The 15,223-nt window shown below is 39.9% G+C and overlaps 1 protein-coding gene across 2 annotated transcripts; it reads right to left on the reverse strand.

Annotated features, from left to right (window-relative positions):
* Positions 1-89: 89 nt before the first annotated feature.
* On the reverse strand, positions 90-14,359 carry slc30a9 (solute carrier family 30 member 9). Of its 2 annotated transcripts, XM_050042575.1 has the most exons (19): positions 14,216-14,359; positions 13,659-13,808; positions 13,341-13,538; positions 13,177-13,194; positions 13,035-13,082; positions 12,786-12,885; positions 12,413-12,505; positions 12,177-12,259; positions 10,564-10,622; positions 10,171-10,238; positions 8,491-8,649; positions 8,157-8,292; positions 7,951-7,990; positions 7,790-7,861; positions 6,147-6,254; positions 5,751-5,916; positions 3,656-3,785; positions 1,756-1,869; positions 90-1,600 (listed from the first exon to the last, which is right to left on the reverse strand). In XM_050042575.1, the coding sequence occupies exons 2-19, from the start codon at positions 13,765-13,767 to the stop codon at positions 1,556-1,558; spliced, it is 1,746 nt and encodes a 581-aa protein (XP_049898532.1). In that variant the 5' UTR covers positions 13,768-13,808; positions 14,216-14,359; the 3' UTR covers positions 90-1,555. The 2 variants fall into 2 exon arrangements, with proteins under 2 accessions (XP_049898532.1, XP_049898533.1); XM_050042576.1 differs by lacking the exon at positions 13,177-13,194.
* Between the last annotated feature and the right edge of the window lie 864 nt (positions 14,360-15,223).

Consider the following 15,223-nt stretch of genomic DNA (forward strand, 5'->3'; position numbering starts at 1 on the left):
CAGGGGGATCCTCTATTGCTCACATACAACACATGAAGCAGTGTTGAAATGAAATTCGACCACATGACAGAAAAGGAAAGCAAAAATAATTTAATAAATTATTTCAAATTTATTCCAACTCCTTCAGCAACGGCAACATCATTACAACCAACGGGAAAATTTTACACTATTAACACCTTCAAAAAAATATATATGCACCCTCCCAGCAGAGATGAAATGCCTCGGGCCCACCTCCTGAAGCAGAGTGAGGCAGGTGTGTCCGGTGCTGCTGCTGCTGCTGCTGTGACTGACTGAAGTAAGAAGCAGAATGAAAAGCCAAAAAGCACAGTTGCTGTATGTTTCACACAGATTATTCAGCAGAAACACCAAAGTAGGAGATTATGCACTTGATTATTTGATACATGTACTGTACAGGGTGACGTCCCGGATGATTAAAGAAAAAAAAAAAAAAAAAATTTTAGAGATGGGGCTGGTCCGTTCGTTTGGTACTTTTCGTCGCCATGGACTGCTTATTTACAGTAGGGAAGCTGCATCCCTTCAGTACTTCATCTTTGGATCAGTACAATCAGTCACCTGCTGATCAGCTGCCAAACCTAACGAGACAAAGTTACTAAATTTGGAGAGCATCAAAGTTTGGAGTGTGAAGCTGGTCAAGAGAGAAATGAAAGAGAGGGATGCTGCTACCTATAATGTCATTTGGGATTTGTAAAGATCAACATGTCTGATAAATTCTTAGACTTTCAACTTGTCCTCTAACACCCTGTTTTCTAGTATTCATGATTTGCATAAGCTCAAGTGCTACTGTTTTTAACCTTAGTTCACTCTTCAACTCTAACATACAATGCAGCGAAATGTCTCAATAATACGTTTTAATTTGTATTTCTTCCTCTGTAATAGCATTAAAATCTATATATCACAAACCGTCTTCATTTGAGAACCTGCAGCAGGATCGCACCATCGTCAGTTCCTCAGTTTTTACATTAAAAGAAAAAAAAAAACATCTAATATTGTCTAGAAGTTAAATAAATTTAGGTTGAATATGTACCTCTCAGGTTTCCTTCGTCCTAATGAAGGAAACACTATCACTGTGGTTCGAGCATTACATTAAAGTCTAGTAAATGGTACTGGTCCATTTCTGTTTGTTTCTGAACCGAATCCAAACACATTCATGCAGGAATGTGAGCTCAAGCAAACGACCAGAAGAGTAACTGTACTATAGATGTGTATGAACTGCAACAGAGACTTACATTTCTCTTAAAACTTAAGGAGACTAATGACAGTTCTTAGTCTTCAGCAGGAAACGCTGGATCTCCGGCAGGTTGGATTCACGGCTAACTGGAGTTCAAGCAACGCAAAGAAAGCACGATAAATGCCCAGACCTCCAGCATGGTTGTGGACTATTCTACAGTAAGACTTGATGAGTTGTGCAGAGACGGTGGTTTGTTTTGTGGAGGTCGGGGTTGGAGGCAGAAAGCGGAGGCGGGCTTGGCCCTCCTTTCATCATTTCCTCTTCTTGGTACAGCAGGATGCTCCCTCAGCAGAGACCTGCTGGGTATTATAGTATCTCCAGGTCTACGTGACGAACCTCTGGGTTTCGTTGCTGCGGAGGAACAAAAAGGGTTATGTACAAATCTGTCTTTGCTGTGCAGAGAAATTCCAATGATAACTATAACAACAGCACCCTGATATAATAAAAAGTGAGTGTTTTGTACACAACAACTTGGACAAGTTTAATAAAGTTTAATATTTCAGTACCTTGAGCTCTTTCTCCAAGCGGTCCACCTCGGCCCCCAGGGTGTCGATGATGTTCTCCCCGTGTTTCAGCATGAAGTTCTCCAGCTCTTCGGGGGTCTTCACCTGCTGAATGTCCTGCAGAGACAAAAGCAAATATTTTGATCAGGTTCTTTTTCCTTGTGTCTTTTTTGTCTATCAGTATTTGTGTATGTACCTGTAAGGTAGACAAAATGAATAAAGGTTTGTGTATGTCTGTCCTTATAGTCTCACGTACATTCTTGACTATGTTGTCTGTCTATGAAAGAGTGTATGTATGACTGATAGTCCACTTAAAGGAGTACTTTACCCCACAAATGACCATTTGTCTATCAATTACTCACCCCGTGTTAGGTTGAATTTGTGAAGAAAACTTTGTTATTCTTGCATGTCTTTAAAGTGGACAAAGAATCCAAAAATGGAAAAAATTCTCAATGAATTGAAGTCAAAGGGGTCCACGTTTAACAACAGCAAAGCTATATCAAAACATCTATTTACAAACTCTTACACAACTCATGCAGTATAATCCAAGTCTCATTTATCCAATCTAATGCTCAGTACTTCCCAAACACATGCCTTTTCGTTAAAACCTTAATATTTAAAACTGAACTCAAAGTGAAATTTGTCTATGCTCTCTTTAAAGTCAGACTTCGTGCAAAACCAGTATTTTTTCCTCACTGAACATGGGAGTTGCTGGTCTACCGCTACCTCGATCGGTAGTTTGTGTTATTGTATGACTTTGGTGAAGTAGAACTAACCCTTTAAAACATCAAAGTCACACAATAAAATAATAAACTCACTGATCGAGGCAGTGGTAGACCAGCAGCTCCCATGTCCACTGAGGTGAAATTACTGTTTTTGTCAGTGGAATTCGGCTTTGAAGAAAACAGATAACTTTCACTCTCACTTGGGTCACCTGCTGAAAAGAGTTGTCTGTTTGGGAAATACTGAGCATACGACTGGATAAATGAGACTGGGATTATACTGCACCAGTTGCCTGAGAGTTTGTCAACGGATATGTTGATGAACATGGGCCCCGTTAACACCGATTCATCAAGAATTTTCTCAGTTTTTGGATTCTTCGTTCACCGCGGAGGCATGCGAGTAAAGAAAGTTTTCTTCACAAATTCAACATAACACGGGGTGAGTAACTGATATACACATGCTCATTTGGGGGATAAAGAGTTACAAATGATTTCATGAAAAATCAAGGTCAGGTTTGTCCAGATTCCTGTTGCAAAAAGTTTATAATTTTTGGTCACTCTGACTGAACTGAAGCTCAATCCTCATCTGCTGAGGGTCATTTATAATTCATTTGTATAATGATTATATTGTATATTATAACTATAAATGTTACATAAATACACTTCAACCTAAACAGTACTTCTTCCAATGTTAGATGAATGCACCAGGGACTTTTTTTTTAAACTAAAATGTCCTGACAGCCAATCAATTTCTGTTATTAAAAGTCACTTTGTTATCTGCAGTGTAAGGGGGTTGTAAAAAGTTGTAAAAGTGTAATGTGCAGCAGCGCTTTCAGCCAACAAGAGGAACATAAAAATTAATAGTCTGTAAAACGACAACATTTTGTTCTTTATTTTATGACTCATTACTGCGATGATGGCATAAAAAAGAAAAAGAAAAACCCGTAATTATCCCCTAATGACTGAAAAATCTTTGTTTTGAATGGATTTGTGATTTGTTCAATGTTTCCTTGAAAACAAACAATGAGACTGATTCATAATACGGTTCAAAAGACAGGTTTATAGCCTACCACACATCACAGTTATAAAAAGTAGACATCAAAATTTAAAGTTGCAATATTAAAGAAAAAGGATTCTGTTTTAAACGACATATACCAGAGGGAGTGAAAAAACAAACTTACATTGAGGATTTGGTCAATGTCTTGTTTTTCCAGATAAGACCGCGTCACCACTCGACCATCAAAGTCAACTTCAGCCTTGAAGCGCACTTTACTCAGTCCCAAATCAGTGGCCTTCACATCGTGGATGGCTCTGCTCATAATGAAACAAAACATGTCAGGAGTTCTGCAGGTTTGACAGGTACAAGCAACTATCACAGAGAACAAAACATCGCTACTGTGGATTCCTGCTACAACATGATCAGGGTTGGGCATCGACAACCGGTTCCAAAATTCAGATCCTTAAGGCATCATTAAGAAATTTAAATCTCAATTCTGCTGGCAGTGGTTAGCATTGTTGCCTCACAGTAAAGGGGTTCCTGGTTCGAACCAAGGATGGGGGAGCCCTTCTGTGAGGAGTCTGCATGTACTCCAGCTTCCTCCCACAGTCCAAAGACATGCAGGCTAATTGGTGACTCTGAAGTGTCCGTAGGTGTGAATGTGAGTGTGAATGGTTGTCTGTCTCTATGTGTCAGCCCTGTGATAGTCTGGTGACCTGTCCAGGGTATACCCCGCCTCTCGCCCAGTGACAGCTGGGATGGGCTGAAGCGGTTAGGGAAAATGAATGAACATAGAAATAGAATAGGAGTAAAATGGACATTCCCAGTCAAATCAACATGGCAGAATGGTCAGAGTGGCAGCCATTTTAATGTGTCCTGTTGCCACTGCAAAGAACTGTAACCGTTGTAGTGGGCTAAGTTCCCTATAGACTGCCTTGCGACAAGTTGTGAACTCACTGAGGTGAGGTTTTGCAGTAATGACCAAACGAGCAGTGGAGAGGTATGAAGCATGGAGAGGCATTATCTGTGCACTATCTCCATTGCCTTGCTGCTAAAGAGAAATTGAGGATGACTTGATTCAACTGCTTCATATTTTACGGCCCTACTGACAAGTCAAATGACCACGGCAAACAGTTCAACATCCGCTCTACTCGTATTCTATTTCTAAGGCTAATTGGTTCCTTAACAACTACACACTGGCACTCTTTTTGGATCGTACGACACTGCACAAAGCAATTTAATTTGTTTAGTGTATACACTATGGGAAGAGAGCACATGAGTCTGATTATGCTGTGTAGCATGGACTGCAGGTTTACGTCTCTGCTCTTACATCTCTCTCACCTTCTCTCTGTTAGTGCAGCCTTTGTTTCTGTCTCCCTCAACCACACACCAGCAGCACAGGCAATTCCTTAAAGCAACTACACTGCTCTTATAACACCAGTCACATGTTTTTCACTAAGACACAATGAATGTTTTATGTGTTTTAGCTCATATGTTGTTTATATTGACCACCATTTTATCTATGAAATAAACAAGCCTGCCTGTGTCTGTCTTTGCACGGCGAGCTGTACTCATGTTCCCGTGACTCTGAGTAGAGACAGATACAGAAAGAGAGCAAAGCGAAGTCTTGGAGAGTACAGCGGACGTAGTAATGTTGCTTGTGATCAGTGTCTGGAAAATTGCCCCATCACTGGCCTGATCGGGCAACTGGCTGACTGTCAGCCTCTGCCGGACAGGGCCATGATCTTTTTGGAGACCAATAACAAGGACAACAAATGCGAATATTTGAATGAAATAACGTCAGTGAGCATCATATTATGTGTGTTTTTAATCTGGTGGAAGGATTTTTCAGTCAAAGTTGAAACGTCAAAGATATAATGGGTTATAGTGTTGTTTGCAGTGCTGCAAGGCTGTCACTGTCGTCATTCCTTCTTTTTCCTTCAATGTTTAACCTCTTACAGCGAGGTGTGTTACTCGCATGTTCCTGCTGTGACAGAGGTATTAAACTGGATCAGCTGCTCTGTGTACAGCTGGCCCTAAAGACCGTCACATGTGAAGACCAGTAAATACCACCTGGTCTATTTTAAGCCTGAATGTTGTCCATCAACATCAGCAGACCTATAACGTCGAGCTAGACCATGTGGACCGGCTCGCTTGGTGGTTTGTGGATTGTAAATAAGGATTACTACCATGATGAGAACCATAAATTATTTTACAGCTGTGGAGGTGTGTGGTGTGTGTGTGTGCGTGCACCAGATTGTGCCTGTTCATTTGCTGACCTTACTGCAGGGTCGTTCTCCAAGAACTCGGTAAGCTTCTGTACACGTTCAGCCTGTATGGAGCGACCCAGCAGAGCCTCTGTGTTAGTGTAGATGAGGAAGGCTGAGACTGTGCCCAGCAACGTACCCACGCCCAGAGAGCCCAAACTGTCATAGTATGGGTTACCTGGGACGACACAGACGGAGAGGGACAGAGGGAAAGAAAATGAAATAAAGAGCAGAACTTAAGAAATCTAGATCACTGCCATTAACAGACCAAAGTACAAAAACACAAGAGAAAGATTATTCTGATTGTTTTTATCAGTGGAAGAATAATAAATCATAGAACAGGTAGAGCAGATAACATAAACCAAAGCAATAAAATGTGAACTCATTAATTGCATGACTCTTATTTACCTGTGAGTGAGGTGAGCCCCATGCAGCCAGCAGCCATGATGACTCCTAACACTGCTGCAGCGTCCTCCAGCAGCACCACATTAGTACTGGGGTCTCGACTCTGCATTACTGCACGTATAAAAAAAACAAAAGACCACGTTTACAGCTCAGTTTTCAAGCTATGTGTATCCACATTACACCAATTTCTAAGATAAGCCTTTGTTGATCCCCACAGGGGAAAGTCAGCTCTTACAGCAGCACACAGACAGAAATAAGCAGAGATAGAGAAGTAAAAATATGACTAAATAAAATACGAGACATATACAGCTAGTATATGAACAGAAGGAAAATTTAATTGACTTGGCCAGACTTTCTGTGCTTGAGCTGTCTTGACAAACCCTACAGCCTCAGTCAGAAATAACGGGTGTCATGACGGTGGTTATCAACGGGGTTGAGCCGCATGAAACAAGTATCTGGTACAGATAATGTACTTTTTCTGAGTACGAGCATCATACGAGAAAAATGTGTCATTATCTGTTCTGGTGATAAAGGAAAATCATCATTTTGGTAGCTGTGAGTCATCTGTTACTTTTGTGAAAAAAAAAAATATCTGAAGCTCAATTCTGAGGCTGTTCTAAAAAAAAAAACTTAGTAGTTAGTTTGTTCATCACTGAGTAACTATAGTTAATAAATATTGCATCTTCTGATTAATCCAGATAAATTTCAGGCTTAAAATATCAATGAATGATTAGGCCCAACCCACTTTAGATTTAAACTCCACGCACTTCTGACATAAACTTTGCCCATTCAGAGTACAGATACAGATCATTTAGCTGTCAACTGTCTTTGTTAACCCAGGCTTTCTTCAGGAAATTATCACAGTAAAAAGCAACACTGTTGTTTGGAGTAAAAAGCGCTTTTTAGCGACAGAGATTTCAAGCCTAAACCAGGAACAAACACTGGTCTGGACCAGGTTAACCATTAAGTGTAAGTTACCATGGCAATGTAGCCAGGTTAAAAAAGACAGACCTTTGTAAGATGTAAGACTCTGGCTTTAGACTCAACATATCACTAATCAGCCCTCAGGTCCGCTCAGATCGAACAAACCTTAAACCATCCTCCTCTGTATATAATATCTGTATATATATTGTCTGTTCCTAGTGCACGGACTGAGCTGGGAAAGAAAGCGTTTATGTGCTCTGCCTCTCACTTGGAAAAATATTCAAAAAGAGTTGAAACTATGTGAGTTTGTCTCTCAGCCTGACTTCACAGCTGTCATAAGTACAAGGACATATGATGTATGATTGGTTCTTATCATTGTCATCGCAGGTGTTCTAATATTTCTGCATGTTCCTATATATCTTTCATGTTTTTTTTAATTGTGTTGTTGTTTGGCTGTAACTTGTTGTATGCTGCTGTCAGGCCAGGTCTCCTTTGTAAAAGAGATTGTTGCTCTCAACAGGACTTACCTGGTTAAATATGGATAAAATAAAATAAATAAAAACAGTGTCGTGTGGGATTTTAACTAATTAAATTCATTCAGAATTCATTCCCCTCCCTTATATCTTATATCAGCTTCATGTCGCCTGCATCTTTAGGTAGATGAGAGCTAAATAAACTGCAGGGCATCATCAGTAAAACACAAATATTTTGGTTGTACATACCATATTCATAAAAAGACAGTCCATTCATTTGGGCGCTCCTCTTGATCTCATTGATGGCTACTAGTAACGTGGCTGAGAGAAGAAAACAGAAGATGTTTCAGTTCAAACTGCACTTCATCAACATGTCATCAATGATCTATAACTTTCTTCGTATTACCGACCTCCTTCAGACACCAGAGAGCCCGCCAAAATACAGTACGCCTGGAACACAGAAATGTGTTGGATCACTATCATGTTCTATATAAGCAACTGTTATTACAGACAAGGGTCAAAAACAGTCACTCAAACCAGTGAAAAGCAGCACATCCATAAACAAAATTGTGCAGGTGCTGCGCTCAAAAAGTCTGCTTTAAAAACAGTCACTCACCCATAATAAAGATTCAATGGGCTCTGGGTGCAGCAATCCCATGATGCCATGGTACCAAGAGAGGCCTGCTCCCATCATAAAAATGCCCACCCCACTGATGAGGGAAGCAATGTAGCGCATGTTGGAGAAGCCGTACCTGGAAAAGATGTATGGTCTCTATTATGGTGTCATTTAAACAGAGCCAGGACCAGGACTTTGTAAAGGACACACACACATGTAGCCTCTGATTAATGGTTCCTTCTGCGAACTTCTAAATCCATAAACTGTAGACTTTGACCTACATCATCTCATTAACTTCTTTTATTCATTAAGTATAGTGAAGTGTGGTGCTTACGGGTGCCCGGGATCAGGGTTGCGGACAGACTGGCTGATTCCCAGGGCGAGCAGAGCCTGGTTGCAGGTGTCAGCCAGAGAGTGGATGGCCTCTGAGAACATGCTAGCTGATCCAGTGTAGACCCAAGCGAGGAGCTTGAAGAAGAAGTTCAGCCCATTGCTGAGGACACAGAAAAACAAGTATAAGGAAAAACAAAACATAAAAGGAAAAATAAATTTTATCTGTTATTTTATTATCATTAAATCATTATATATTTGTATCCCTCTTATTGTTTTTTTTTGTTTTTTATTTATTTTATCTATTTTTTATTCTTGTTTTATAACTATTTATTTTTTATTATTTTTATGATTATTGTTATACCTATTAAATCTATTTTATTGTTTTTTATTGTCTTTTTTAATTGTTTTGTCTTAATTATCTCTTTATTTAGTTTTTAGTCTAGTTTATTTAACTTTTTTTTTATCATAGCCTTTAAAACTATTTCATTGTATTTTTATTGTCATTTTCAATTCTTGTTTTGTCTTTTTAATCTATTAAGTTTTTAGTCTAGTTTTTAGAACATTTTTATTATTATAATACGTTTCAAATCTATTTTATTGTATTTTTATTTTCATTATTTGTATTTGTTTTGTCTTTTTAATCTATTTTATTTAGTTTTTATTATACTTTTTATAACAATTTTATTATGACTTTTAATTAATTTTATTGCATTTTTCTTGTCATTATTTTTATTCTTTTTTTTATCATTTTGATCTGTTTTATCTTATTTTTATTTTACTTAGTTTTACTACAATTGCTGCTGTTACAGCTTTTAAATCAATATTGTAACAGTTTCATTTATTATCTTGAGTACTTTGGTTTCATGTTGTTAAACTGTTGCCTTGTCAGTCATCTGTGAAGCACTTTGAACTGAACCTGTATAAAATGTGCTATACAAATTAAGTTTGACTGATTGATTTATTGAAGTAGAGGAAGCACTCAAAGGGCAATAAAATAATGCATCACCTAAAACATAATTTCATGGTTAACAGCAGTTCTGACTGAGTTGGTCTCACACTGATCAGGTAGCTTGTACTGGACATAAAAACATAGTTAGGGACCTGATAATGTGGCTATTAAATGTAGACAAATAAATCTGGCTGAAGGTTTGTATCATGTTTATTACAAAGTGTTTCAGCCTTCCTGTTTGGAAGCTCCTGAATCACAGAATTGACACCCAGACTGGACTTCTCCTCTAATTGAGTCCTGTGAGTCCTTGTGCATACCAAGTGAATGAAGCTGCCGTTCATGTGACAGCACATGTTCTCTAACACAATCATCCTAATCCAATAGAGATCTCATGTGAGACAAGTTCCCATCCGTACCCCATCAAATTTTCACATCTTTTAGATCTTTACTTCAGTGAGTGTCAAAACTTTGAAGTGCCGGGTTGTGTTTTTTAAGAATAAAAGATCTCAACTGAAAGTAGGTCTACTGTTCACATGCAGTCACTATTTTTGCTCAGTTTCCCAAATGTTACACTCTGATATTCCTCTGACACACTGTACGCAGTGACCCTGCTGAGAGCACCCTCGTGGCTCCTCTCTAATCCTGAACATCCTGCTGTGTGTGTTACAGCTCAGTAAAGTACAGACAGACTTCACAGCAGTCGGAAACAAGGGTGAGAGTGTTAAAACTTACATGCAGATAGCGACCATGACCACCTTCCCAGGCCCTTGTAGGAAAGTTGCCCTCTTGCCTGATCGAGGCTTTAAGGAACAAAAAAAGTGAAATTTAACAACTGGCTTTACGTCATGGTCAGGAATTTCCACCTCTCAATTTAAACAGTTGATGTTATCTAATGAAAGATACTGTGGGAACACTCTGGAAAAACAGGCCAGCAAAGTATAGAGTAAACCATGACATACCAGAGAAGGGTAGAACGGTACAGTATGGTTATTAAAATAACAGTAAAGAGGGGGAAGTGCATGAACAACAACAAACACACCGCTAATGTCCACATTACTTTATTGTCTTCAAATTTAAATGTGGAGATTTTATCCTGTTTTTAAACAAAATGGCAAAAGAGCTCACCTTCGTGTTTCCCCAAAAGTCTTTGTATTCCTTCAACAACTGCTGATTCCGAAAAATATCTGGATGTCAGCAAACAAGAGATACAAATGAATACGTCAACAGTTCATGCGATTATTTTTATTTATTATTAATGTTTTTGTTAACAAAATCTCAGAAAACAGTCTTTTTTGCTTCAGAAATTGACAAAAATTCTATGCCAATTAATTTTCTGTTCAGTTGCTTATCTATTAATTGACTAATCATTGCAACTCTACAAATAGTCACAACATTTCTACTGCAGTCAAAATGGGTCTTGAGCTCAGTTCTAACCATTAAAAGGAATAGTTAGATATTTTGGAGAACATTCTTATTCGCTTTCTGGCAAAGCATGAGACTGTTAAATAAGAAGCTACAGCCAGCATAGCCGAGCCTGGCTCTGTCTAAAGGTAACAAAATCTGCCTACCAGCACATTCATGGCTCAGTAAATACTCAGGCTGGGTATCGCTTAAAAAAATTACAATAACAGAACCAATATTAGGACACTTAAAGTGATACAAATACCAAGAGTCCTTCATTTGATACCCATGATATGAATGGAGTGGGGTGTAGTGTAACAGCCATACTTTCAAATGTTTGGTAGCATCTCAGCACCTCCCTGCACTGCCACCTCTGTCAATACACCGTGCTCAACTTCACCACAGACTGTATGGGTTGTCTCTGCTTCAGCAAGAGCGGAAGCATCGCTTTTGGGACAGTTGTGAGAGTCTGCTGGTTGTACACCCAGCGACAGAGCTAACTGTTAGTATCACACAGTTAACTTTAGCTAATGGTTATATTGGGTTTGTTGAGACCTTTTAACAGCTCGGTGCTGGATGTTTACTGCTGCTGCGATATCTCGTGCTAACAGGGCAGATGTTAAACTGATAAGTTGCCAGGAGGAGAGCAGCTTCTAGCCCAGAGACCTGATCAACAGAAAGTCTGCTGATCCAGCGGGGAATCGGGACTGCCTGGGATCAGACCTCCGAAGCAAAATGGATCGAATGTAGGTATTGTTTGACAGGTGACGTTTCAATACTACTTGGTACTTGGTTATTTCAGTCGATACCTTAAAGGTATCACGTACTGAGCCAGCCCAGCCTATATTATTACCATGTTACATCTCATTTGTTAAATCTGTGCAAAATCCAAAGTGTAAAAACGACAATCGTCCATCTTACGGATGGTTATGTGTCAGACTATATCTTGGCTGTGAGCAGTGTATTCTTGGAGTCTCCATTGGTTGCCTGGCAACTGCTCAAAGCCAAGAAATAGTCCAGCACATAACCTCCCAAAAACATTAAAAAATAATTACCATTTTTATTACACTTGGGTTTTGCGTAGGAGATATTACATTTACTCGTGAACTCAGGTTAGCTGTTTCCTCATTTCCAGTCTTTGTGCTGAGCTAAGCTTACCTGCTGTAGCTTAAAATCTAACAGCCTATTATAAAAATGGTATTGATCTTCTCATTAAACTCCCTGCCAGAAAGTAAACAGGCACATTTCCCAAATATTTTCTGCCTTAAGATCATTTCTTAAGTATTATTGCATTTTCACATAGAGGCACATCTAGCCAGGGAAAAATAAAAACCTACTCTCTTGGTACTCTCTCTCCACCTCTTTCCTTAGATTTCTCTCTCGGGCCAGAGCTTCATGGCTCCCCCATACCTCCAGTGCTCTGAAGTCACACAGAGAAATAAATGAATAAACAAAAGATAGAGAACATATGAATGAAAAATGGTGGTTTGAGCAATAATTTGTTGGAGGACATATAGCATTTATATTTTTGATATCTTTTGATGTGTAAAGGAAAAAAGGATGAAGAACTAACTTGGCCTCCACATCTGACCGCAAAAAGACAGTGAACGCCTCTGTGTCGTCGTGAGGGCTGCGTCTTCTGATCTTTCGAAGCTGTTCCAGATCACTGCGAACACATGAGGGGAAGAAAAAAGATTGAGGAAATCCTGAGTTAGACAGTGTTAGGCCATCTTAAATCAGCTAATCAAAACAGCGTGTTTACTTATTAACTCAAAGGAATTTGTGCTGGGGTCTGCCAGCATCTCAGCTCGCACTGAACATGGTTACACTGAACATATAACCATTCAATACTGCTCAATTCAGCTTTGCCATGGTAACTTACAGTTCAGTGTTGTTTTATCAAATAATTTCAACATGACATAGTTATGTCTGTGAACAGGAGTTACCTTGGTTTCAGGCAGAATTCATTCATGGCTCTGACTGCTGTGATAAAGTTGTTCTTTGTGTACTTGGCTCCATATTCCCTTTTTTTTAGGACTGCCCGAACTGCGTGTGACAACAGATGGAAATTATGATACACAGTTTTGATCTGCTTTTATTAGTCATCATTCTTGCGTAGGCCACCAAATCACACCCACATTCTTAAGATACCAAAAATAAAAGGTAAATCAAGAGTAAGGCAGCAAGGTCATTACCTTTCACTTGAATTGTCTCCGCTTTCGTCAGACCCTGAGGTGTTGAATCTACGGGAGCAAACATTTAAATGTAATCAAAGACGTGAACTGAAGAGAAATTCTTCTGGGGGCTTTTACATTTTCCTCAACACTATAGACTTACCAGTAGCATTTTCTGGTGCTTATGTTGATAGGGCATGCAATAAGACATCAGTTATAGAAGGGGAATATAAGCAAACATTAGTGACACAATGGAACGCCACACAAAATGTCAGGAGCAGACGGACACCACCATCTACAATATTCTGAAACATTAAAGTTAGTCACCTGGTGATGCTGCCGTAGCTTTAGCAGCAGCAGACAGGACCTTCTCTGCTGTTGGAGCATCGCCTGGTGCTGATTTTGGGGGGCCATCTTTACTGTCGCCAGAGGTAGAGTAGTAGTGCACCTTGCTAAGTCCTAAAGAAGCAACACGGCAGTCTGGGAGGCTGAACCAAAAGTTGTGTATGCCTCCACTTTGCCAACCTGTGCAACAAAATGCATGACTTCAGTTTGTTTTGCAGGTTGTACTGAGCTATAGTCAAAGAGCAAGCAGAGCAGTAAGAATCACAGAGTGTAACAGCTGTAACGTCACTTCTTCCTCACCATAGCACAGCTGGGTGAACCTCGGGGACCGTTGTGACAGGGGGGGCCTGTGCTGCAAGGAGATCCTGCAGATGACATGCCATGGTCTGTGGGCCAGGCTGGGGAACATCCTCGCTGTGACGGGGATCGGGACTGGAGTGCAGGAACTTGCTGTGCGGAGTCACACACAGCTCCGTCAGTGTTATGTTAGCTTGACAACTTAACCCAATTCAGACAGATTAACGCCGAGACATCGCCTCTAAACATCTGACAGTGTCACCTTAGCGCGTCTAGAGACAAACTCAAACGTGTAACACAGCTGCCACCGGTGTCTAACTGACATGCCCGTCATTGATAACCAGTTGGCTAGGCAAATATTGCGTTTGCCGGCCGGCTAACGCCAAACCCGGCGGCGACGGAGCCACAAACTCGGCTAACCTAGCTAACTAGCACTACGAGCTAATATCGTTAGCCGCTAAGTAACAAGTGCTGTGTAACATTTTATTTACCTAAAAACAACCGCAGCTGAGCAGCGACAACATTTAGACGAGGTTAGTTTGTTTAAAAAGAGCCATTACCTTTCTATTGTGAGGTTTGTTCCGCATAATCTGTTTCCATTTTGAGAATCTATGGTCCAACTGATGGTAACGCCACTATGGACGTAAGGTAACTGCTACAAACACACACTGGTGACCTGTGACACTACAGTGACGTTGACTGTTCTCGCGAGAGTGTGGGGAGTACCAGTGTTACGTCAACGATATCGCGATATTCTGTAAACCGCTGTGCAAACAAGGTCATTTACGTGCAATAGTCCCTGTCATCTTCATGCAGCTGTTTATATAAAACTATATCAGTTCAGAGGAAAGGTTAAAGGTGTATTTGATGTAAAGAAATCTTTAAGTAGTTATTGTTAAATTACCCAGTGATGGAAGATCGTTTAGTTAGGCAAAACAGGCAATTCACAAACTCTTTTATAAGACTTGCATGATAAATCTTACTGTAGTAGAAGTACAGACAGGGGCATTGAAATTATGTTATGTTGCGTGCAGTATGCACACAATCAGGACATACTTCTTTCTCATAACATTACGCCCTGAACTTTGACCCTCTTGCTTTTCATATCTGTTACCTTGGGGATAAACAAACGTTCGCCAGGGACAGAGATCAACCCTTAGAGCTCTGCTGTTGTTACTTTGCAATGTAGATTCTACCATACTATATTTGTGACAGTGACATTACACCTGGAGGGGACAAATGCACATATCGGTAACATATCCCCTATATGTCTATGAGTACAGATGGGTCCCAAAAATACTAATTAGGCAGCCTCTGTAAAAGTAATATTATGTCTATCAAATATTGGTTTATTAACATCTAAACAGCATTTTATTGTGTAGGCTACTGTAAATGGTTGACAGAGTACATTTAGATTACTGTAACTCTCTGTACACCAATATTAGTCAGTCCTCTCTGTCCTGCCTCCAGCTGGTTCAGAGCGCCGCTGCCAGGCTCCTCACAGATACCCGAAGGAGAGACCATATCACACCTGTTTTGGCCTCTCTCCACTGGCTGCCTGTAAAGTT

This window comes from Epinephelus moara, chromosome 4 (assembly GCF_006386435.1).
Source record: "Epinephelus moara isolate mb chromosome 4, YSFRI_EMoa_1.0, whole genome shotgun sequence".
In the NCBI taxonomy this organism is placed as follows: Eukaryota; Metazoa; Chordata; class Actinopteri; order Perciformes; family Serranidae; genus Epinephelus; species Epinephelus moara.